Source organism: Antechinus flavipes, chromosome 2 (genome assembly GCF_016432865.1).
Source record: "Antechinus flavipes isolate AdamAnt ecotype Samford, QLD, Australia chromosome 2, AdamAnt_v2, whole genome shotgun sequence".
Taxonomy (NCBI): Eukaryota; Metazoa; Chordata; class Mammalia; order Dasyuromorphia; family Dasyuridae; genus Antechinus; species Antechinus flavipes.
Genome location: NC_067399.1, coordinates 543,536,584 through 543,562,682, shown reverse-complemented (window position 1 = coordinate 543,562,682; position 26,099 = coordinate 543,536,584). Strand labels below are relative to the sequence as shown.

The 26,099-nt window shown below is 37.5% G+C and overlaps 1 protein-coding gene across 4 annotated transcripts in view; it reads right to left on the bottom strand.

Moving 5' to 3' along the window:
- The window catches only part of CA12 (carbonic anhydrase 12), a 69,168-nt gene extending 45,307 nt beyond the window's left edge, over window positions 1-23,861 (bottom strand). Inside the window, exons 1-2 of one of the 4 annotated variants that reach the window (XM_051980901.1) lie at window positions 23,607-23,861; window positions 16,173-16,193 (exon numbers count right to left, since the gene is read on the bottom strand). In XM_051980901.1, the coding sequence (XP_051836861.1) occupies window positions 16,173-16,193; window positions 23,607-23,694 (109 nt within the window). In that variant the 5' untranslated portion in view covers window positions 23,695-23,861. The remainder of the gene's footprint in view (window positions 1-16,172; window positions 16,194-23,606) is intronic. The other 3 variants (XM_051980903.1, XM_051980900.1, XM_051980902.1) reach the window with 3 other exon arrangements.
- Between the last annotated feature and the right edge of the window lie 2,238 nt (window positions 23,862-26,099).

Genomic DNA, 26,099 nt, shown 5'->3' with positions numbered 1-26,099 from the left:
ATTATTGGTTTGGTCAACTCCCCAACTCTATCTAGTACAGAACTGACCCAGTATTATTCTAATAGGAAGCTGTTTGATACCTCTTCCCAATGGGGGACAGATATTAATAATACCAAGGCAGGAAGGTGCCATAGTGGACAGAGTACTGGACCTGGAGTAAAGACTTCTCTTCCTGAATTCAAAATTAGCTGTATGATCTTGGGCAAGTCACTTAACTTTGCCTCCTTTTCCTCATCTGTAAATGAACTGGAAAAGGAAATGGTGAACCAATCCAGTATCCTTGCCAAGAAAATCTCAAGTAGGTCTCAAAGAGTCAAACACAACTGAAATGACTAAACAACCGCAACGTCAATAATATGGAGTGATTTGATTGACATTTTCAGCAGCCACATATCTTTTTTAATCCACATTTTCTCAGGAATATGTTGCAATAAACCATATCAAATGCTTTATCTCAACAGACTCTGAGTCTATTATGTTTCTTTATCCCTTGAGCTTTTTATCTTGATTTTGAAAAATCAAGCTAACTTGGTATGATGTGGGGTTTTTTTTTGTTTGTTTGTTTCCTAGATTTGTTTTGGAACCAGACCTATAAATTCATAGCTTTGGTGTGTGGCGATGAACTTCCACTACCAGTGCACATTGGCACTTCTCAGACTTCCAGTCTCAGAGGAGTGTCCTGGGCACTGAGATACTAAGTGACTTGCTTAGAATCACACATGGCAGTGTGTGTCTTGAACTTCAACCCTGCTCCTACTGCCTCTGAGGGCAATTCTCCATGCACTGTAGTGCCTCACACTGCCTGGACTGATTTATTTTTGATCAAATGACATTTTCTCTTGAATTTTTATTACCTTATTTTCCCCTAAAAACATTTTTAAAAATTAGTCAGGCAGGTAGGTGGTACAGTGGATAGAGCACCAGCCCTAAAGTCAGGAGGACCTGAATTCAAATCTGGTTCCAGACACTTAACACTTCCTGGCTATATGACCTTGGGCAAGTCACTTAACCCCAATTGCCTCAGCCAAAAAAAAAAAAAAAGTCATATAAGTAGTTTGGTGGAAATAGCACAAGTCCAGGACTGCAGACACCATGTTCTTGTCCTGCATCTGTCACTATCTGGTTTGTATGATTGTAGGCAATTCAACTCAACAAACATTTTTAGAGCAAGAAAGATAATATGGTGTATTCTGGGCTACAAAGACAAAAATGAAACAATTTCTGCCCTCAAGGAGCTTGCCTTTTACTACAATACTTCTTAAATTTTTGTTTGTTTGTTCATGATGCAATATTTTTTATGAGGAATGATAGCACATGAAACATTTCAACTGTCATCAGAGAAGGACTCTAGGGCAGCTGGGCCTCCAGAACCAGTCATTGCCCAAGTCTTGGGATTCCTGAATAGTTTATATAATATTGGAATTAATTTTTCTTTAAATATTTGGTAGAATTCCCTTGTGAACCTCTATGGCCCTTGGGGATTTTTTCTTAGTGAGTTCATTGATGGCTTATTCAATCTTTTTTTCTAAGATGGGGCTATGTAAGTATTCTGTTTCCTTTTCTGTTAATCTATGTGATGAATATATATATAAATATTCATCCATTTTGCTTAGGTTGTCAGATTTATTGGCATATAATTGGATAAAATAGTTCCTAATATTTGCTTTAATTTCCCCTTCTTTGTTGGTAAATTCTCCCTTTTTATTTTTGATACCAGTAATTTGCTTTTCTTTGTTATTTCTTTTTTAAAAAATCAAATTAACCAATGAGGTGTTGAGATTCCTCTCTTTTTCTCCTTCCCCACCTTCAAGACTTGAAGTTGAGTAGGTAGGCAGATTTGTGCCCTTCCTATAGATTCCCTATCATCACCATCTCTGTGCCATTCCTGTGAGGAAGAACAAGTGGCAAACTGCACTTTGTTTTGTTTGAGGTCTAACGGTTCATAACATTAGCTGCAAAATTCAAAAGGAGTCAGATTTACATTGGAGGCCACTAAAGTAGTTGGTTTATAATTTATGAGGTTTTAAATGGATATATGAAGATCAAAATTTCATGGTGGACCACTTGTGAGAGCCACTGTTCTACTGAGTCACTCTTGTCATCTCTGTTGGCCTCAGTTTTCTCCTGTGTAAAGTGAAGATTTTGTCCCAGATGACCTTTAAGCTTTCAGCACACAGTAAGTACTTAAATGTTTGTTGACTTGACTTGTCCTTCCAACTCTAAATCCTTAAATGATTCTAAGATTCTGTTCAACCTTAAAAATTCTTCACTTTAACTTATGATATTGATTTCTCCCTTGCTTACTCCCAATAGTGAGTATATTTTTTGCCTTTCCTGCACACCTGAGTTTGTGTAAGTCTAATGATCAGGAAAAAAAGAAACCCAGCAGCTTAAGAGTTGCTTTCATAATATCATATTCAATAACTCTCACAAAACCAACTACAACTCTCAAGTTTCTTAGGATATTTTCTGAGGAGCTAACAACCAAGAGTGTCCAAAAAAAAAAAAAAAACAGCCTCCTACCCAGACAGCAACTATATTTTGCCAACATCATTATGACCTTTTATAGCAGGTAAAAATCAAACCGCACGTATGTTAAAAACAAAAGAGCTTCCTGAGTCACTGGAGAGAGCATTTCAAGCTACTTAACTATAATTAATAGAATACTAATAGAGTATTGTATTATAGATAAGTAACTGTTTCTGTTCCATATCCTGAAAAGGTACAAAACTCACATATCAACTTGAAGAAAAACTTATAAAAATCAAGATGTCTTGTCAGTTTTATTTAGCTCCGGATTTGTACTGAGCTAACTTTTCTAGTAAATCAGAAGTGAACTGGCAAACAAGGAATTTTAGCACACCTGCATGTCATTTTACACAACAAAATTAATTCTGAAAAATTGTGCACATGGCAAATTTATCTAAGTTGAATATTTTAAATGAAACAGGTGAATAAACAACATAAAGGAATTGTAGCAGGAAATTACATATATATAAACTTTTTTCAATAATCCTCATATTTATCTTTCAAAGTAACAATGACAACCCCATAATGTTTGTTCTCTTTGCTCTTCATCCTGCTATAAGAACAATAATAATAAGCATTTATGTAATGCTTTGAGGTTTGTAAAGGACTTTACATATATTATCTCAGTTGATCTGCACAATAATCCCAAGGAGGTAGGTGTTTGTAATTCCCCTTATTTTACAGATGAGTAAAATTTACAATTTAGTGGTCTCCAATGTAAATCTGACTCCTTTTGAATTTTGCAGCTAATGTTATGAACCGTTAGCCCTCAAATAAAACAAAATGCAGTTTGCCACTTGTTCTTCCCCACAGGAATGGCACAGAGATGGTGATGATAGGGAATCTATGGGATGGGCACAAATCTGCCTACCTATTCAACTTCAAGTCTTGAAGGTGGGGAAGGTGAAAGAGAGAGGAATCTCAACACCTCATTGGTTAATTTGATTTTTTTTTAAAAAGAAAGAACAAATGAGAAAAAGAAAGAACAGATGAGATAGCCAGAGTGACAAGCTATTATCTGAGGCAAAATTTGAATTCAGATCTTCCTGACTCAAAGTTAAATACTCTCTCCATTCCATCACTAAGCAACCTCAACCTAAAGCAAACCAAAAAAAAACTAGATGTAAACTACATATGAAAGTTAGAAAAAAAAAGTCAGCCTTCCCCAAATTGAAAAGAGCAAGAATTTTTTCTCATAACCAGTGGTTATGACTTTTTAAAATATCATTTCTTATGTGTAGAAGAATTGCACGTGTTTATCATATATTGGATTGCTTGCTGTCTAGGGGAGGAGGTGGGATGAAAGGAGGGGAAAAAAGTGGAGCATAAGGTTTTGCGAGGGTAAATGTTGAAAACTATGCATATGTTTTGAAAACAAAAAGTTTTGAAAAATGTTTTTTAAAAAGATCATTTATATCTGCAGTTACTGGATGGCGTGGGAGAAAGAAGCCAGTCTTATAGCTAACAATTTCAGCATCTATATTTACCATTAAGTCACTGTTGTGTCTAGTTGCTCCATATCTGGAACTTTCTTTTTGTGTGTGGCATAATTCTTAGAGATGTATACATTTTGGCTTAAGTAATTGTGATAATGGTGCCTTTATTCTTCTCCATCATGTCATTTCTTAGCACCTGTTACTGTATCAGAAAACTAAAGTTTGTTGTACAGAGAAAAGACAATGAATATCTGGCATTAAATTGGAAACTCAACTCCATAAATATCACTTGAGTGATTTCAAAGGGGTTCCTCTGAAGCAATCTAAAAATTTCATTTGTTTCCTCATATTAAACTAACCCTTCCATTCCCTCAAAAATTTGGCCTTCCTGTCTGTCACATGTTTTTATTTCAATATGTTTACTTCTCCATTTCTTTTCTGAAATTCTTCACATGAAAGTCTTGAGGGTTCTTTGTGCCCTTTGACTGGTTGTGATACATTCATGTCTAGAACCCGAGATTACATTACTATGTTCTACTGAAGGGGCAATATCCTGCCTTTGCCTCCAAATCTGGCCCTTCACAACTTCTTGCACCTCCTGAAAGCAGAAAATAGATAAATACTAACTAGCACAGGCAGATAACTGACAAGAAAATATCATTCTTATTACTTCCCTATTTATCCTGAACTATTTTATAAAGATTTATCATCTTTGTTAAAAATAATAATAATAATAAATTGGGTGATTATAGGACATGATCATAAGGAAATAGAGCACTGAGCTTCATGAGTCAGTCAATGAATGATTGCATCATCTGAAAGTACCCAACTTCCTTGTGCCTTTGATGCTTCATCTTTAAAACTGGAAATCATAGTCCCTTTGTGATTATCACAGGCAGGCCTTGGGTATGAACATATGTGCTATCTCTGGAAAAAAGAGAGGAATCATGGAATCTGCTATCTGAAAATGGATGTCAAAGCACAATTGTTTTTGTTAAGAAGTGGAATTCCATATTCACCCCTGTTTAAAAAGAAAGACAAAAAGAGCAATTTCTGCCCTTTGGGATCTGGTTTTTGAAGCCTTAACATTCTCTCATTCTTCTTTCCCATCTTCACCACATTCCTATCCTACTTTAATCCTCACATTTGTCCCTTGCCATATTTTTTTCTTTCAAATGGCTACTTCCCTTTTTTCTCTAATAGTATTTTCTTTCTCAAAATACATGCAAAGATTTTTCTTTCTCATTTTTTCCAGTTTGATTTGATTTTTCTTGTACAGCAAGATGATTGTATAAATATGTATACATATATTGGATTTAATGTATATTTCTACCATGTTTAACATATATTGGATTATTTGCATCTAGGTGAGGGGGAGGGGGAAGAAAAGGGGAAATTGAAACACAAGATTTTGCAAGGCTTAATGTTGAAGAATTATCCATGCATATGTTTTGAAAATAAAAAGCTTTAATAAAAAATGTTTAAATTAATAATTTTTTTAAAAACTAAAGAAATATATGCAAAGATAGCTTTCTACATTCACCTTTGCAAAACCTTAGGTCCTAAATTTTTCTCCCTTTCTCCTCCATTCCTTCCTCCCCACAATAAATTACACATTGTGCAGTTCTTCTAAACATATTTCTGTATTCATCATGCTTCATAAGAAAAATCAGATTAAAACCATGAGAAATCAGGAAAAAACATGAGAAAAAAACCCAAATAAACAAGCAAACAACAGCAAAAAGATGAAAATACTATGCTTTGATCCATATTCAGATTCCATAGTTCTCTCTCTGGATGCAGATGGCTCTTTCCATCACAAGTCCAATTAGTTAATTCTCAATAAAGACAAAAAATAATAGTGCAAGGACTGCTACTCATCCTGGTGACCAGTGATTAATGTAAATATGGATGAACTAGAAGAGAGAGGGATAGAAAAGTTATCAGGATTGAACAGCCTAGCTTGTTCTCCTCCAGGCATTTGTCTTTGCCAAGTCCTTAGTAGTTGGGTGGTGTTATTTCCTTTTGACTAACCCAAACAATTTTTGTTCCTGTGCTGAAGGACAGAGATATATGTATTTTATTTGTAGGAACTGTATTGATAGGGATCCTGGAGACTGTGACACTGATACTTATCCTCCTGGATGGTTACCAGCAAACATGAAATTGTCAGGCCTACTCTGGTTCCCATTTTTATCAGTGTAGCTGAGCATATTCATGAGTTCATTGCTTTTGTTCAGTTTCCAGAGAATAAACATAGATGAAGATAACAAGTTCCTAGGCCTAGAACTGAAAGGAATTTACAGAGGCCTTTTAGTACAATTCCTGCATTTCATAAATGAGGATACTGAGGCCCACAGGGATTAAGCGGCTTGCTACAGAGGCACTAAGTAGAAAAACAGGTATTTGAATCAAAGTCTTCAGATTTCAAATCCAGAGCACTTTCTGCCGCATAGGCCAGGAGTTGGGAGCCACCAAAATTTTAATTTACTTAAATGTAATTAATTTTAATTTAAATTAAATTTTAATTTTAAAGTTCCTTTCCTAGTTGCTGCAGAACTAAATGGAAATTGTAGTCTAATATGGGCATATATTTGATTCTAATCTGCTCATGTTTTCTCTTCTCACTTTAATTAAACAGATTATGACCTTCATAGAGGTGACCTGTTGAAATACATGCTAGAGATGGGGAAAAAGAGGACTAATAGGTAGGTAAGGATATAAACCCAAAGATTATACACACTTACACACACACACATACTTACATCCCTTTAAACTGAGGTTAGAACCTAGTCCAGTTTAACAAAGAGATGACAGCTAAGTGCCCTGAGATTTTCAACTGAGAGAAAGGGGGAGACTGATCAATACCCACAATGCTCTGCTGATTGCAAAGATAACACCCCAAGATTCAGAACCCTGGAGGTTTTGGAGCTACAAATATGGATTTTTGGTCAGTATAGATAAACTCATCAGGGATTTCCCAGTAATAAGTGAAGGTCTCTCTGAAAGATGCTATAATCCAATTGCTGCAATTCAGGAAAATTAAGAAGTAATTATAATTGGGCATATCACAGAGTATTCACACAAAACTGGTGTGACAGAACCCAGTATAACAGGCTAGAACTTCAATTAGAGAGTAACTGAAATTATAGGGCAGATTCAATTAATGATAATGGGTCAGATTACTGTCCTTAACAGAAATCCCTAGAGCATAGGAATAGGGCTATGTTTACATGGGGGAAAGCATGCCATGAGTATTTTGGTCCCTCTTTCCTAAAAGATCTTTGTTGACTTCTGTCAATGATTACACAGACTACCCTCCTCCTCTGGGACACAGCAGGGCCAAGCATAAAGGCTGCTGTGTTCTTTTCAGCTAAGTTATAACTTTAAACCTTTTGTGAAAACAAGTTATCCTTAATTAAATCAGTTCTATGTAATTGTACTAGCTCCCTAATTGATGTGGAACTGGGATTTGGGGTAACTGCCATTTTAAACTCATTTTAACTCCTAACAAAACCTTTTCTTTAATATTGTGGTTTCTGTTTGAAGATATCTATGCTTTACCACCACAGAAGAAAAGATAGCCAATAAAGTGGAGGGATAAGGAAAGTGGAGGTTTTTTCTTCTCAGTTTTCTGATATTTTATTTCACATGTTTCTATAATAGTACTTGGTAAGAATCTTTTGGGAGTGGTAAAGGAATATGGCAGAAGTGTGAATATTATAGCTTAATATCTAGCAGATGCAAGAAAATTGTGTGCATGTATGAGAAGAGGAGGTGCCAAATTGGAAAGCACGAGAAGCCTGGGAGACCAAGAATGTAGTTTGGTTTCATGGTGAATTAGTATCTCCATAGGGAATTCTTCCAACACTGAATCCAGCAGCAACATACATGTTCATAAATGGGTATTAGGGAGGGAGAAAGAAAGGACAAGGGTAAGGAATAGGAATAGGTAAAGTAACATCAAATTATAATCCTTCCTTTCTGAGTATCATTTCAGCTCTAATATGGACAAGGCATAGTGGAAAGAGAATATCTGGCAAACAAATATGCAGTCAGAAGGATCTGGACTCATAATCTATTTCAATAGACTTATATAGCCCTGGGCAAGATGCTTACCTTCAGTTTTCTTAACTATAAAATATAGGGATTAGGATCAATGGAACCTAAGCTCTGTTTTCCCAATAATGAAAATGATAACGACCATAATGATAGCTCTTAAAGGCTTCCAAAGAATTATAACCTGAGACTTGAATATCTTATCTTTTTCCTTCTCTTCTCCTTCTTTAACCTCCACCTACAAACATGTCTATTACTGATGGAAAATAAAATCACAAAGAAGAAAACCGAAGCTCAGAAAGAGTGATTTGCCCAAGGCCAGACAGCTAGTGTCTGAGATAAGATTTGAATCCAGGTCTTTTAAACTCCCATCTAACATTCTACCTGTTTCACTATGCATAATATACAAGTTTCTAAAAACCAAGAATCAAATTTATGCTCGATGTAAATACAAAGGTTCATCATGTGCATCATGTGCTCTTCAATATAAATATTTTATTTTATTATATATGATATATAATAATATGTTTTATTTTATATAATATATTATTTATATATCTATATAAATATTTTATTATATATTAATTTATTATAACACAATAAGCTTGTATATTAAATATAAATATGAAATTACATGAAAATATAAATACATATTTTCAAGTTGTTCTCTTTAATACATTGGTTTCTAATTTGGAAACTTCTTAGCATAAAATAGTTCTTCCTACAGGTCAGATCACCTACTCATATCTAACTCTCACAGCAGTGGAAATATTTTCTTGGAGCTTATAAGTATTTTCCCTTTACAGTAATACATTGTTAGAATTAAAAGGGATCTTTGGAGCTTTGACTCCATCGTTTTGCAGGTTAACTCGATCACCTAAGTCAGTAACAGCGCTAGGACTAGTACCCAGGTGGTCTCTTGTCTACTAACCCCACACAACATTGCTGTAATCAAGCAGCTGCAGCAGAATTCATGTTTGATTTTTTTTTTTTTTGGTGGGGATGGCTTATGCAGCACTATCCACATTCTCTCACGCCTCACCAGTAATCAGAGAACAATACAAGCCTGGTTGTCACCTCTATCACCATGAATGAGGAGCTACCATCAGAAAGGAAAAAGTCCTGGCTGTCTTGAGGCTGTGATCTGGAAAGTAGTCATACAAATCTGTGTCCTGGGGAGCCCCTTCTGAGGTCAGTCTGGTGAGGTACTATCCAATAATAGGCCCTTGCACACTTCTAGAAGGACATTATTATATGCTCTAAGCTGTAACTCTCTAAGAAGAGGATGATGACTCAGCAGCGTTTACGTGGAGTTCCACAGGCACCATGTCTGTTATCTTTCCATCTTCTCTAGCACGACTTAGCACAGTGCATCATGAATACCAGGCCCTTATGAGGATTTTCTTTAAATGAACCAATGCATGCCTATTGGGAAACAGGCTATGTATGGGGCTTTGACTAGAAGCCCTACATGTTCAGAAACAAATTGTTTCCAGCACCTTTTGCCAGCTCCAAGCAATTCTGGGCACCAGTTAAGACTTGCTGATTGCCTTTTCGGTAACCCAAATCCTTTCCTCCACCCTTCTCTGTAAAAGGGTAGCTCTTCACCTAATTTACTATTTGTCTTCATTACAAGACGCCCTGGTAGTATCCAGCTCTGCTCTGGACTTTCTCTGCAAAAACCTACTCTAGTTGTAATGTAACCTCCATAGCAGAAGGGTGATATTGGAGAATGGAAATAGATTTTTTTTTTTTGATGGTTTAAGGGAAAAGTTTCTGGAAGCTGTCCCCTATGCCTGGACTGCTCTTTCCTTACCGTTTCCTCTTGGAGTCACAATTACATAGATTTAGAACTGGAAGAAACCTCAGAGGTTTATGTAATTGTGACTCCAAGAGGTAAGAAAAGAGATTTATTTTACATTATTATTTTATTTATTAATTAAAAATTCATAATATTTACATATCATTTTACAAACAAGGAGACCAAGGCCAAGGAGGATGAGTGAGTTGCCTGAAGTTCCTCAGAGTTAAGACTTAAACCCAGGTCCTCTGGCTATATTCTTAAGGCTCTGTTCCACTGTAACATCCTATCTAGCTTTAGAAGCATCAAGATGGCACAATGATTAGAGCACCAGACCTGGAATCAGGAAGAGCTCACATCCAGCCTCAGCTTTAATCCCCCAGGCAAGTCACTTAACCTCTGATTCAGTTTCCTCATCTATAAAATGGGGATAATAGCTCCCACCTTCTAGGGGTTGTCGAGGATCAATGGAGATTTTTTTAAAGCATCTTATAAAAGTGCTATATAACTGATAGCTATTACCATTACTATCATTATTATAGCTCCATTCAATGCTCACCTCAGAAATTGCCTCTTACACCCCTCCTCCTCAAAATTTTGTATTTACTTTTCTGAGTATATAATTGTATTTATTTTTCTGACTATATATTGTCTCTAAGTTTTATATTTGCTTTTCTGAGTACATATTGTGTCCTATTTCTCCTACTATATTAAACTTCTTGAAGTCAGGGACTACTCTGTTTTCATATCCCCAATGTCTAAAACAAGCTCTTACAATTAATCAAATATGATTTATTGAATGCTATGTCCCAAGACCTAGAAATACTTGGCATATAGCAAACACTTACTAAACATTTATTACATCAACTCAAAATGGTCAGTGTGGTCTGAGGAAAGCCCTTTACTTCAGGGAGTACCATAACAAGCTTCAAGCAGCAACAGACCCTACACACACACACACACACACACACACACACACACACACACACACACACACACACACACACACTCCCCTCCTACAAAGAGTGCCTAGCATGCAAATTACTCCATTCTTTATGTAACAATCTGACCCAGGACATAATAGCTTTACTTTTAAGTCAGATGCTTTATTAATCATTACAATATATCTTAGCAACAAGAAGGGGAATGGGGAGAGGGAAGAAACACACTCATATCCTCGTTGTTAAATTATTTTTTAACAACAAATAGCAGCAACATAGAAACTTTCTAAGGTGTATTATTATCATTAAAAGAAACAAAAAGCAATGCCTTTTACAATTGACTTTCACCTCAAGTTGAGCCTTCCTGTTCACCTTTAACTTTAGAAACCCTAGTTTCAAAACCCAGCTCAAATACTACCTTCTGTAAAAGACCTTCCTTTCTCAGTCTCTCGGCTTCGAGAATTTTCCCTTCTAAGGTTACCTTCCATCTGCTCTGTATGTGTCTCTTCTGTAGTTATGTCTTTATGTGTTGTCTCCTCATTAAAACATTAACTTCTTGAAGGCAGGGACTATTTTGGTCTTTCTTTGTATCTCCAGCAGCTTAGTAGGTACAGGGAAAATGCTTAAGAAAGATTTATTAATTTCCCAAGGGTTTCTCTTGAGTACTTCCTTGATGAAAATTTATAATTTGGGTCCCCATTTAAGTGGGTTCTGTTACTGAAGAAGAGAGAGACAGAGAAAGAGGAGGCGAGAGAGTCAGAGACAGAAACAGAGAAACAGAGAAAAACAGAGACAAAGAGAATGCCGTTTAAGCTAAGTAGTTACCAGAGAAAGACTCCTAAATATAACATTATGTCAATGCTTCTGTGTTCCCTACAATTATACATCTAAGACAAAGATTCTTCACCCAGGGTTTGTGAATTTAAAAAAAAAATTAGATAACTATTTCAATATAATTAATTTCATTTGTAATTTTGTGTTGTGGCAGCTAGTTGGTACACTGGTTAGAGCACTAGCCCTGAAGTCAGGAGGACCTGAGTTCAAATCCAGCCTCAGAAATTTAAGACTGCTTAGCTGTGTGATTCTGGGCAATACACTTAACCCCAATTGCCTCGGCAAAAATAATAATAATAAAAGTAATTCTATTTGTTTTATTTTATGCATTTACAAAATTATTCTGAGAACTGGGCCATGACATAAAAGAAGTTAAGATTTCCTGATCCAAGAAAAGAGAAAGGCAATTCCTTTGGATAGTAGCTGAGTAGTATAAATGCCGAATGGTCTCCTCCAGTTTACCTTAACTAATCTAACTATGGTTAAAGACCTACTTCAGAACCATGAGCTAATTCCTCCAGAACTCACCAAGGTGTTGGTTTGGTCATAGAAAATGCTAGTGCTTGCAGAAATCTATGCTTATGTAGGCCATAGGATCATTAGAGACAGGTAATAATTTTCCACTTAAGTGACCCAATAAAAGCCATTTAGAAATCCATTTTGGGCCTGTGGTTGCATAAGATTTAGTTATGCTTTGTGACTAATGGGCTTGATGCAAAATGAGAACTGGATAGGCAATTTTCAAGCTAAGTTAAAATGTTATCTCCTATTGGGCTGTTTTAGTCAAGAAATGATCCCAATGAATGTAGCAAAGAGGAATAGAATATGACTTTCATTTAACAATGATTGCAAAGGACAGAGGTTATCACCCGCTTCAGATCACAGCCACAACTGTAACAACTGACCGATGACCAGGAGGCCAGGAGAGGGATCATGATGGCACACATCGCTGCTGCATTTAATCATCCTTGTCTGAATGAATAAGGGTAGACAGGCAGGGAGGAGAGTATAAGAGAAATGTGACTCTGAACTATCTCTGAACTGAGACATAAGATAATCAAATTTAGAGCTGGCAGAGGCCTTAGGAATCATCACAACCAAACTTCTCCTTGTACAAACGAGGAAGCCGAGGTGGAGAAAAATGAAGTGACTTTCCCATATTTTCAATTTTTATTTCCCCAAGATCTCTGATTCCACAGCTGACATTTTTGACACTATCCCACACTGGCCCCTGTCTTTTCCTGTTGTTTTGAAGGAAATGGAAGTTAAGCTACACTTATTCAAAATGTGTTCCAGAATATAGAGCGTTCCCATATGGATGAAAGGCAGCTGGGTGGATAGAGTACTGAGCCTGGAGTCAGGAATAGCTGAGTTCAGATCTGACCACAGACAATTACTAACTGCATTTCACTTGATCTCTATCTGCCTTAGTTTCCTCATCTATAAAATGGGGATAAAAATAACACCTACCCTCCAGGGGGAACAAAGATATTTGTAACATATGTTGTACCCCGTACAGTGCTCTGTAAATTCTAGCTCTTGAGATAGCAAAGTGGCACAGAAGATAGAACACTAAACCTAGAGTAAAGAAGACTTGAGTTCAAATCCAGATTGAGTCACTTAATAATTCTGTGACCTTGAGCACAGTGCATTCATTTCTGTCCGTTTTAGTTTCTTCATTTGTAAAGTGGGGACATTAATGATACCAACCTCCCAGGGTTGGTATATACATCAAATGAAGTAGTATTTGTAAAATACTTCTCAAACCTTAAAGAGCTACATAAATTCCTAGCTATTATCATTATATTTATCATCATCATTATTATGAGAAATCATGAGAATGAAACTTTAAATAGAATCATGTTGAGGAAATGCTAACATTATAAGGCACATGGAAGAAAATGCACATGTTAACTTAAATAATATTAATATGTTAGGTTTATATGCTCTATTTCAAAGAAGAATTATTATCCTCTAATGAATGAGTGTCTCCTCAAAGAAAAACATACAGGATAATGGACATTTTAGTTTGAGCCAAGAGCAACTAGCCTTTAGGGGAATAAGCAATGTGTAAGAAAGAATCTATTATATGCCCATTTGAAATTAACTTTACTTCCTTGGGTTCTTCAATCCTGTCCATTGTACTCTGTTTATATATGTATGATCAAAGGTTGAGGTTTTGTCAGTTCAGCAGTCACTTGGTCTAATGCCCTGTTTATCCCAGGTGAACACTAGAACAACCCAGAGGGCTGAGAGGCACAGAGAAGTATACTAATGAATGTCGTTGTGCTGCATAAGCCACAAGTGCAGAGTATCAGACACGTGACTGGGTATATGGCAATGGCCTCGAAGGCAGGAAGCCCCAGCTAACGCTTACAGTGGTGTAACTATAGACAAGTAACCTCTTCTCTGATTCTCAGCTTCTTATTTTGTAAGATGAAGACAAAGACAGGGCCCAGGATTTCATCAGAATATGAAATTCTCAGCTGAGGAAAAAGCCTCTACCCACGCAAGCCCATCCCTTCTCTGCAGTTTGTAGTCGACTTGCCTGGAACAGGGGTGTCAAACTCAAATGGAATCGGGGCCACTTAACCACACCGAAGGCTCTCCTTGGGCCACATTGTGACTTAGAAAACCACATAATAACATTATCTGTGCTCTCCTATATATTTTTTACTTTGTTAAATATTTCCCAATTCCATTTTAATCTGGATCAGGCTTCATTCAGAAGAGTTTTATGGGCTGCAATCATGTTTGACAACTCTGGTCTAGATCACTAAGGGTTCCATGATGTGCCCTGGGTCATCCCACCAGTGTCAGATACGGGACTTAGACACAGGTCTTCTTGCCTTCAATACCAGCTCTCTATCCAGTACTACATGTTGCTTTTCATCTATAAAATTGGGGTAATACCAGTCCAGCCTACTTCACTGGGTTATTTTGAAGTTTAGATGAGATTTTATATATACACCATGTCCCAAAATCTTCAATGGCTTAAAAGTGCACGAAGACTTTTGAGATACCATGTGCATGGGTGTACATGTATGTGTATACTCATGCACACGTGCATGTGCATACATACAAGGTACAACATAAATATCACAAGATCATGTCTGAGAAGGACCTCAGAAGCCTAATCTAGTCCATCCCTTTCATTTTACAAATGAAAGTACTATGATTCAAGGAGTGGCTTGTCCAAGATCACATGGGTAATAAATATCATACATGAGATTTGAACCACTCTTATTCATGAATCAGTATGGTTTCTATTATATTAAAATAGGTAAAGAAATGTTACAATATAATTCTTCCAATTTTCAGTCTGATATAACGGCCTCTGCTGAGATTTCGTTTTAGAAATCCAGGTCAAATATTTCTCTCCCCAGACTCTGCTTCCACTGCAATAGTTGGCTACCCTGCTAGGACATTAGCATATAGCTCCGACAACCCATATCTTCAACTTTTGCTACATCAAAAGAAAGAGCTTTTTTTCATGAATTATTTGATCTTAGATGTTAGCAGATTTGATATTCCCTGGGCCACTGTCCCCAGTCCTGCCTTCCTGCTCTTTTTAACAATATAACCTGTATCAATCTCTTCTTCTCTCACTATTTCCAAGTAGTCATTATTAATGATCCTTGTTCTATAGATACAGCTACTATGCTTGAAGAGACCTGTCTCCTAGGCCTGTGGTCATATGAAAAATTAGTGATGCTGTCTCTTTACTTCCCAATTCTGTTCTAATCATTAAATAACATGTTATTTTCATTTCCACACACCAAGCAAGCTGAATTTATTGCACTCTTGCAGTTCTGATCAAAATGGAGATCAGGAGCAAGAAAAAACTTTCATATTGAATAGTGATCCAGTGACAACTTTACTGCCTACATATGAGATGCTGAAGGAATAGGGCAGGATAATTGACTGATTCCTATAAAATATCATCACCAAAACTTTATTCTTAACCTTGGGCAGATAGGTGTCTGAGGCTTAAGCATTAGAACTTCTAGCTTCCTTCTCACAGGGCAGCAAAAATCTTTTGTCCTCTGCCTCCTTCAGCCAAATTTTCAGAAAATCTCCCTTTATTTATTTATTATTAAGTAGAAAGTAAACCTATCTCTGGTGAAAAGAGGACTACCACTTTCATACATTCCCTTCTAGAGGCTACTTGCCCAGTATCTGTAACTCTGAACCCTCCTTTCTCATAGGAATTCTTGTGAGGCTCTGGAAGTCATGACGTGATGCAGAGCACTGGGTAGGCTGATAACCGAGGCTGTTCAATCCTCTGGAGAACAGTATGTAACACAACCCTCCTGAGTGATAGGAACCAAGCAGGGAACAAATCTTTCATAGAAGTCTTTGTATTTTCATTTAATAATGAAAGCCCTTGGGTTCTCAAGAGACCAGCTCCAGGATTGTTTCATTATACTTGCTGATTGCAATGATAAGCACTCCCATGCCCTTACCCTCACTGTATCTCCCTACTCGCTTCAGAATATCACTCTTCTTTTCTGACATCCTCTCTTAAGGTCAACCCTCTCCTGATGAAAGGAATGAAAAGTCACTACTTACCAACATAGGTCCACTTTGATCCTGCAAAACAAAATTAAAACATGTAAGTACAAGTTAAAAGAATAGGGAATTTTACTATTGAGAAAATATGACTTGGGGGGCATTATAGCTGTTTTCAAGTATCTAAAAGGCTCTCCTGTGGAAGAGGTTTAGACTTGTTCTACTTGGCACCCAGAACTAAAAACAATTGGAAGTTTCGCAGAGATAGCTTTAGGCTCAAAGTGAAGGAAAATTTCCTAACAATGGAAAAACAGTGATACAAAGTAGAATGGCTACTTGTTTAGGAAGAAATGCTACTACTACTAACAACTTACTTTTATGTATCCCTTAAAGTTGTGCAAAGCACCTTACAATTAGTCTTATTCCTTTCTCATTACAATCTGATACGTGTCAGGAACAAAACTCAAATTCAGATTTCAACACTCTCTATCCATTCTATCCCAGTGCTTTGAAGGCTCTAGTAATATAGAAGACAAAAATAACAAGTCTATCTTCACCTTATATTTTAATGGAAGAGAGGAGGACAGAGTGATACAACATGAATAAAACTGTATATGCAGAATAATTCACAATAATTTTGAGAGTGGGGAATGTTAACATCAGGAGGAATGAGGAGGAATCAGAAAAGACCTTATTTAGGAGACGACCCCTCAGCTACAGTTTGAAGAAAGCCAATGATTTTATGACATGGTGAGGAAAGAATATATTCCATACTTGGAAGACAATTTCTGAAAAGAAGATGGAACACAGTATGTGAAGACCTGTCAGGCAAAATTTGACTAGAATATTAAGTGTATGAAGGGAAATAATATGGAATGAGACCAGAAAAGTATGTAGGAACCAAGGCAAGAGTGAATCATTAATGATTCTGAAGTAGAGTGAATACAGATTTAGATCCATGTTTTAGGAATATCACTTTGGCAGCTATAAGGAAGAGATTGGCAATATGGTATAGTTGACTGAGAACTGACCTCTAAGCCAGGAAGATCTCACTGATGATAAGGGAAGTCATTTAATTTCGAGCAGCACTTTGAGTCTATAAATTATATAGAAGGTATCAATTTGCCTTGGCAGAAGCAGGTTTCTTATCTGGGAGTTCTAAAGAAATCACAGGTCTAATCCCTATCCTAAGAGAGGATAGATTGGGGAAAGAAAGAGATGGACTGGAGGCCGAGATCAAACAGGATTCTATTATTGCAATAGTCAAGTCATGATGAGGGCTTGAATAAGAGTAGGACCTGGGTGAATGAAGAGGAGAGATAGTATAGAGGTAAGATCAACAAGATCTGGTAACTGTTTGGAAATAAAGACTGAAAGAGATGAAAGAGATGGGCATGTCTCCAAGACTGTAAAACTGGGAGCCTAAAAAGATGATGGTATCATCAACGGAAGTTTGGAAGAAGAATGGATTTGGGAAAAATATCGAATCACTAACACAATTCCACCTTGAATCTTGGCAAGTTTAGTTGTCTTTAAGGCATTCAGGTGGAGATTTCTAGCATGCAGATAATTTATTTCCATATTGTCTCCCTTATTGGCATGTAAGTTCCTTGAGGGCTGAAGCTGATTTGGCCTTTCTTTGAATCTCCAGTGCTGGATATGGGCCTGATACGTAGTAAATACTTAATAAATGCTTGTGGCCAAGGACAGAGCTTACAGCTGGATAAAGAGACCTTGGGAGTCATCTACATAATGATGATCATTAAACCTATGAGAGCTGATTAGATAATCAAGAGAGAAAACTAAACAGGACCAACTTAATTTTAAAATACATTAAATTAAGATGAAGGATGATGCTCAGGTGTAGCACAGTTTGTGGGCCTCTTTGGCAAATCAGCTATTTTGAATTAAAAGGTCTGCTTTTCCTGGACTCCTAAATAGGAACCCTGCATCTGTTTGGTTGTTTTTGTCTTGACTTGTGAATAGTAGCAGCCCCAAGAGCCATTTCAAAGAATTGTTTAAGTGGGAAGTCTTCACTTTCTGGTTATCCTTCCCTTCAAGAATTTTCCAGGGATAGTAGACTTTTAGTTCCATCACATATACCTTAGCAAAGTCAATTTACTCCTATGAGCCTCCATTTCCTCAGATATAAAATGAAATGGGGCAAGATCAGTGGTGTCAAACTCAAATAGTTAAGGGGACCTCTAATCTATATATAAGGATTCCTGTGAGCCACATATTGACCTCGTTTTAAAAAGTAGTGTTTCCGATGTTTCATTTAATTTTTTATTTTATTAAATATTTATCAATTATATTTTAAAATAGTTTTTGGCTGCATTCAGGGGTGTTTTGGGGTCACATGTTTGAGACTTTTGGATTTGATGATCTCTAACTTCCCTTTCTGTTATACGAATATAACTAAATGCAACATCCAGTCCCAAAAAGTATTTGTAGTCTACAACAAAGATCCTCCCCACAACTATTCTTTGTTTATTTATTTACTTTTAATATCTATTGCTTTATGAATCATGTTGGGAGGGAAAAATCAAAACAAAAGGTAAAAATCATGGGAGGGAAGAAAAAAAAAGAAAAAAGAAGTGAACATAGCATGTGTTGATTTACATTCAATTTCCTTTTTTTTTTTTTTCTGGATGCAGTTGGCATTTTCTATTGAGCCTTTTGGGATTACCTTGGATCTTGCCCTTTTTCTGTTTTATATTAATATGCTGTTGTCCCTGATCACATTCCCTAAAGCCTCTTCTTCTTCCTTTTTCTCACTGCCATCTTTTTTTTTAAATCCTCTGCATTTCTTGCCTCGATGTTTTAAACAACCTCCCAACTCATCTCTCTGTCCTAATTTCTCCCACCTCCAAATCATTCTACATGATTAGGATGTTATTTAATTACTCGGTTGCTTTTCTTGGAGACATATTTTAGGTTCCCATGACTGTCTTGCTCAAAGACCTTTCCTGTCTCCCCACGATTGACCAATTAAAGTCTATACTCTTTAGTAAAACATTCAAGGCCTTCCATAATTTAGTTCCAACTTATTCTTCCACCCCTAATTCCCAATATTGTCCCATAATACAATTGCATCCCAGAAAATTAAATTAGCATTACCCCAAACACAGCATATACTTTCTTAATACCTCAACACCTTTCTCAATATCTAGACTACTTTTATCTCTGCCTACTCCATCTCCATTTATTGAAAACTTAGTCATGCTTGAGGGAATAATTTAAATGTTATCTTCTTTGTGAAACTTTCTTTACCCTCACTTGATTGAAAGGATATAAGGATGGATTTTAGGAGAAGTGGTTGTAGAGGAAAGGGAGAAGGTGGTAAGAGACAGGGAGATTAAAGTGTAGCTTGGTCTGGGATTTCCTGAAATAGTGTTCCTGGAAAGGCAGTCATCAACCAGGAAAACAAGGTTTCTTTTCCTCTCTGGGACAGATTTTGGAATGGCCTGTGTGTTACTGTGAATTTAGATGAACAGTGTTTGGCTGAATCTTCTATGTGAATTAGGAATCAAAATGAATTTCTCTAAGAGTGGTTCTGCAGACTTTGGGGATGATGGAATGAGATTGGATGTGTGATTATCAGCAAATAGAAATCCCAAGTAAGAAACTACCTATACCAATGAAGATCTGCACTTTCTCTACAGCTTGTTATGGAGAGTTTTCTGGGGACTTTGAGAGGTTAAAAAGACTTCCTCTAGGATCACACAGGTAATATGTATCAGAGGTAGATCTTGAACCTAAGTCTTTTTGTATCTACTGCTCCCTCATTCTACTGACTTTATTCCGGACAGATTAACTGTTTTAGCTTCCCACTGTCATGAAAGAAGTGGTTGAAATTCTGGGGCAGCGAAACTTTTCAAGTGAGCTCCTGTGGTTTACTAACTACAAGTTCTCTCAGCAGAAATAGGGTGGAAGGAAAAAGAGAAGAGGACTTTCAAGGGATAAACAACAGGAGATCCCCTTTATCGTCCTGTCTTATTTCCTAAATCTTTGTTCGCTTGTCTTACTAAATATAATGGTAGTTTGCAGAAATATATGGCAGCAACTTCCACAAAGCTATTCAAAATTCTTATCAAGTGAAGTCTCGAGTCTAAGTTTCCACTAATGGCAAGGTATTTCTGTCCCACTTCTCTCCTGGACAGTAAGTGCCAGTTACCTGCCCTAGACCACCAAGTAAACAGCCAATTTTCCCCAACTAGTCCAGCTGGGTATTTAAATTGCACCTGCCCCACACTAAATAACTGCCAACAAGAAGATTGTTACTTAACATCTTTGCAGCTAACTGTAGAAGTTTCCCAGGCTGAGTCTTTTTTTAATGGCTCTTAATAGAAATAAAAGCATCTGCAAAGTGTCTGAAAACACCTCAGTGAGAGCTCTTACCTCATCTTAAGTCAGGGATAGGAATCAGCTTATTAACTGAGATAAGCTGGGAATTGGCTACTGGAAGAGAGCGGCATAATAAACCAACAACCACCTTCTCCCTTTCCTCCACAACCACTTCTCCTAAAAATCCATCCTTATACCCTTTCAATCAAGTGAGGGTAAAGAAAACTTCACAAAGAAGATAACGTTTGAACTATTCCCTCAACCCTCTTGAGTTGTCTTCTCTCTGAGCCTTGGGATTCTTACCCTCTTGGGGTGTGTGGGGTGGGGAAGAGGGTGAATAGGGTGTGGTGGGGGAGGAATAACTGTCAGTTCCTGGATAGATTTGGGAGTGGGTGGGGTACAGAAAAGGAAGCACAGTCAGCCTAATGAAAAATCAAAGTTAATAAGGACTGAGTCAGCAGGGTTTAGGTTTGCCTACTTTTACAGATGCAAATCAATGCCATATGCACCTAGTTAGCTTTCTGAGGTGATATACCAGTCCTAGAATTGACACACACCTGTACTGTTGAAATAGACTGTTAAGGTCCTTATTGAAAGAACCTTAAAGGGGCTGTTGCTCCTCCTCCCTGAAAATAAGATGTGGAAGAATCAATCTGGATTGTCAGGGAAACTCATGCCTAAGGACAGGGCTGAAGCTCCACAAAACAGGTGAGGTAAATTTCTCATCTCAGTAGCACGCTAGCTCCTTGAGACTAGTAGGTACTTCTGTGTGGAAGAATTTTTTCCATCTTAAAGAAGGTCATCTGAGTGATTTAGGAAGGCTTGAGTAACTCAACCTTGAATGCTTGTTTGAACCTGCAAACTCAATACAGACTGGGCAGGGAAAATGTCCTGGGTGTGTTTTGAGAAAAAAAAAAAAAACAACAACCAAAAAAAACAAACAAACCTGATTTGTAAAGATCCAGGTCACAGGGTTTAAAGCATTTGGAGCTCCTTGTACCCACTGTAGGAACTTTCTCGATGTAACCCTATGCTGAGACAGAGCAGCCCAGCTGCAAACTCAATTCCTCACATTGAAACACAGTACAAACTGGTTTAGGCTAGACAAGATTTGGCTCTGCAGAATTCATTAAAAACTTGCCCCAGCCATATAAAGCCATAATACAAGGCTTTCTCTGCCCAGGACTTCACATTTCACCTTTTATTCACTGCTTTCTCACTCACACCATCCCCCACGCATTTTTCTTTGACATTCACCAATTCTAGCAGTTGGAAAAATCAGAAACTGTGAAGTCTAGAGAACAAACCATAGTTTATACTAACCTCTATTTCCCCATCTCCACCCCCATGGTCTAGTTTTATACTACAGGTGGGATTGGTATTTGGGAGAAAGGGAGGGAAAAGCCAGTGTGTTGGAACTTACGCCCTGAAGTTTTAAAAGAGTTGAGAAGCCTGGGGGAGAGAGAAGGATGCAACTATATAAAAATATGTTTCATGAATGGGAATGAGTATCAAAGTCAGCTAACTAGAGTGTGAGATGAAGAGCTCTTTCCCCTGGGCTACTTTTCCTCCTCCCCCAGACCCCCACTCATTCAAAGTCTTTGGAAAGTGGTTTTTGTTGCTGAAAGGGGCAATGGGAGGTAACTGCCTCTGTAGGAGTAAAGGTCCTTCTTTCAAGGGTGTTGGGAGAATAAAAAGAACTGATGAATAGCTAGTTGTCTCTCTTGTCCTGAGTGGGTTAGAGAAGGGGGGGGAGGTCCCTAAACTGAATATAGATCTAGTTTATTCCTGTTTTTTTGAGGCAGGAGGGAAAGGGTTAACAAGATTCCAACGCTCACAATATATTTAAACTTCTGCCACTTTTCATTTAAACTTCTGTATTATTTCTTTCCTTCCTTGCCGTTTCTTTCTTACCGTAAGATAATATGAAGCATTCAATGCCTTAATTTCATCAAGGGCAATCTCAAAGTTAACTATGGATAGGAGGGAAAGGAGGTATGCTTTCTGGTCAGGAATTGAAGTGATTTTTAGCTCCCCTGCCAAGCCAGCAAAACATCCCGCATGTCTTAACCGGGAGCAGGCGTAAATCCTCTGGATTTGTAACTCCCACAAATGACCCGGGTTTACGGTCTCAGAGTATACCCCACACTGGGTATGAACCATCATGAATTATCCATGAAATACCCATGAATTATCCATGAGCTATCCATAAGTGTCAGTCTTCTCCTCCAGAAAGGCACTTAATCCCAGGCATTTAAGAGAACCCCCACCTCCCACCGCACCTTGCACACTCTCCAGCAGGCAAAGTTTGGCATTTTGTCTCTTCTTCCAAAAATAACTTAAAACTTGTGCCATCGCCACCGCTAACACCCTTCCTCTCTCCCCCCACCCCCCACTTCTCCTCCCCCACATAATGTGGCAGTTCAGCAAAAATGCACTGACCCATACCTGGAGCTCACGACTTAAGCTTCAGGTCTTAACTTTTAAAACTTATAACACTGATTAAACTCAGGAGAAAAAAACAAAACAAAACACGGTGCATGTTTGGGGAGGGTTGACCCTTTTCAGAGAAGATAACGATTGAGGCAAATATACATCATCTCTCAATCTTTAAATGAAGTTTGTGGCTTGAAAATCCTTCCCCTAAGGGAATGAATCTCGTCCCAGAGATCTCCCAAACCAATATGCAATTTTCCTGCTTCTGGTATTCAGAACATCATAAAATATCAGTCAATTCTTTATTGTCTGCAGGTGGATCGTGAATAACCTATTTTAAGTCTCATAGCAATTTCTCCCTACTAGTCAGCACATTCCCAAGTTACTTTTTTGTTCAGTGTACAATCCAGGGAAGGATTACTAATACTAACATTACGGATGATTAAAATATAATTAGTAAATTTGCTTTCTGCCTTGACCTCTTCTTCTGACCATCCCAAGTAGTACATTCTAAGGAAAACTCAAAATAACTTCATTATTTGCTGTTCTAGGTTATACATTACTATTCTCCACCCGCATTAGGTGAGACTAAGAGCTCACCGGACTATTTAATAGGACATCAAGTAATTCATCTAATCGGTGATTCTATGCACAAAATCTAAGAGCTCAGGAAGGTTAATAAAGACAAAAAAAGAAAGGCAGAAACTTTACCATTAAGTGGTGCTGGTACAGAGGTTTGCACCTTTAAGAAAAGGATAAGCACGGTGGCCCCAGCTGCACTAAAGCTCTGGGCTGGCATGATCGGGAAAGCTCTGTCTCCGGGTTCACAGGATTTTCCTTTTTTCTCACTCAGTGGAAGAGCCTCTCCTGGAACAAGCCGAGGGATAGATACCACGTGCTCCCAGCAGGAGCACTGTGGCGAGCGGGATTGATCTTCAGGCTCTCAACTCTCTTAGGGCTGTTTTTATATAAGCGCTCCTGGAAGACTCAGCCCCAAACAAATGATGTCATTATGCAGGGGGAAAGCCCTGCCTACCGGAGTCCAGTCTTTAGGAAAGTTAGAGTCCCTATAGATACCCTCCATTTTTCCTAAGTGATCTATGATGGTTCAGAGCAGGAGAAAGGAGCCCAGTGGAGAATGGAGATGGCCATTGTCCCTGTCAATGTCGCTCTCCCCTGCCTGTCTGGATCTAGTGACCTCTGAGTCATATCTGTATGTGTAGACAGATACATTAAGGACCTCTTTTTTCACCCTTGTGGCACTATTGAAAAACGACACTCTTATGTGGGTGAAGCTGCTATATTCTCATGTATCAGTGGTGGAAAAATATAGCTTGGGAGCAGCTAGGTGGCACAGTGGCCAGAGTATCACTGACCCCGGAGTCAGGAAGACCTGAGCTCAAATCCGACCTCAGACACTTAACACTTCCTGGCTGTGTGACCCTGGGCAAGTCACTTAACCCCAATTGCCTCACTAATACACTATATATTACATATTTACATATATGTAGTTTGGCCTTCCATGTTGATTATATTATGACATACACACACATATGTTTGGCTTTTTAAATTTCATGACAGGTGGCATAGTGGGTAGAATGGATCTGGAGTTAAATCAATTCAATTCAACAAGCATTTACCAAGCACTTACTGTGTGCAAGGCACTATGCTGAAAGTCCAGAATACCTGAATGCAAATCTTGTCCCAGATCCTTACTAGCTGTGTGAACTCTGAGCAAGCCACTTAAACTCCACCTCAGTTTCCTTATCTGTAAAATGGAGATAGTAAGAAATCTATCTTCCAGGATTGTGATGAAGATTAAATGAAATAATGATAAAGCATTTACTACAGGGCTTGGCACATAGTAACCATTATATAATTGTTTGCCTATCATTTTTAGCTATGTGAAATATGGACAAGCCATTTAAATTCTGTCAGCCTCAGTTTCTTCATCTGTAAAATGGGGTTAATAATAACACTTCAGTAACACTGGACTGTTGTTATTCCTCACTTAAGACACTATATCCTTTCTTCACTCCAGTAACACTGGACTGTTGTTATTCCTCACTTAAGACACTATATTCTATCTTGATTCATTTTCAGTGACTGTCATTCATGCTGGGAATTCCCTCCTTCCTCATCTCTGCCTAGTAACTTCCCTGTTTCAAGCTGCAGCTAAAATCCAACCATCCAACCTTCTACAAGAAGGCTTTTGTGATCCCACCTAATGCTAGTGTCCTCCCTCTGATATTATCTCCATTTTATCCTGCATATATCTTGTTTCCACGGCCTTGTTTCCATGCTGTCATTGAGGACATGTCTTAAAAGTTCTTTTCGGGAAAGTTTTTGCCTTTCTTTGTAACCCCTGTATTTAGCCAGTGCTTGGCTTTTGGACAGTAAGCTCTTTAAAAAGTTTGTTAACTGATTAATCTTTCCCAGGTTTTTGTAAGTATAAAATAAGATTTCTAAGGTGTTTTGTAAACCCTAAAGTTTACAAATATATAAAGTATATAAATATACTATATGCTAATAATGTGCAAAGTGCTATATAAAAGCTAATGTTGTTTGTAAGATAGCAGAATATTTGTTGGATTTGGTGGACTTTTTGTATTAGAATTTCTGATTAAAAAATAGTAAGTATTTAGGTATATGGTTCTCAGGAGTATTGAGTTTTAATATGGATACAACTCCTTTTGTCTATACATAGGATGGAAAGGCAGTATGATATAATGGATAGAGAACTGGATTTGGAATCAGGAATACCTGAGTTCAAATCTAGCTTCAAACACTTAACCATGTGACTCTGGGCAAGTCACTTAAATTCTTGTTTCCTCATTTGTAAAATGGGAGGGTTAGAATATATAATTGCTGAGGTTCTTTCTATATCCTATTATCCCATTAATTCATCATTGTGGGAAATTCTCAGTTGAGAATCACCATCTACTATTGCAGATCAAGGAATCCACAAGCATTTATTATTTCCTCAAATTTTCAGATACAAATACATATCAACAAACTCAAATAGAAACATCGCTTTGGCAGCATATTGCCTTAGAAAACTACAAATTGACATTATTTATGTTATGGTATATTTTTATTTATTTTGGTAAAAATTTTCCAATTACATTTTAATCTGGTTCAGCATGCTTGGGAGTATTGCCCTTTGACACTTCTGGCTAGTGCATTGAAAGGCTAAATGATTTG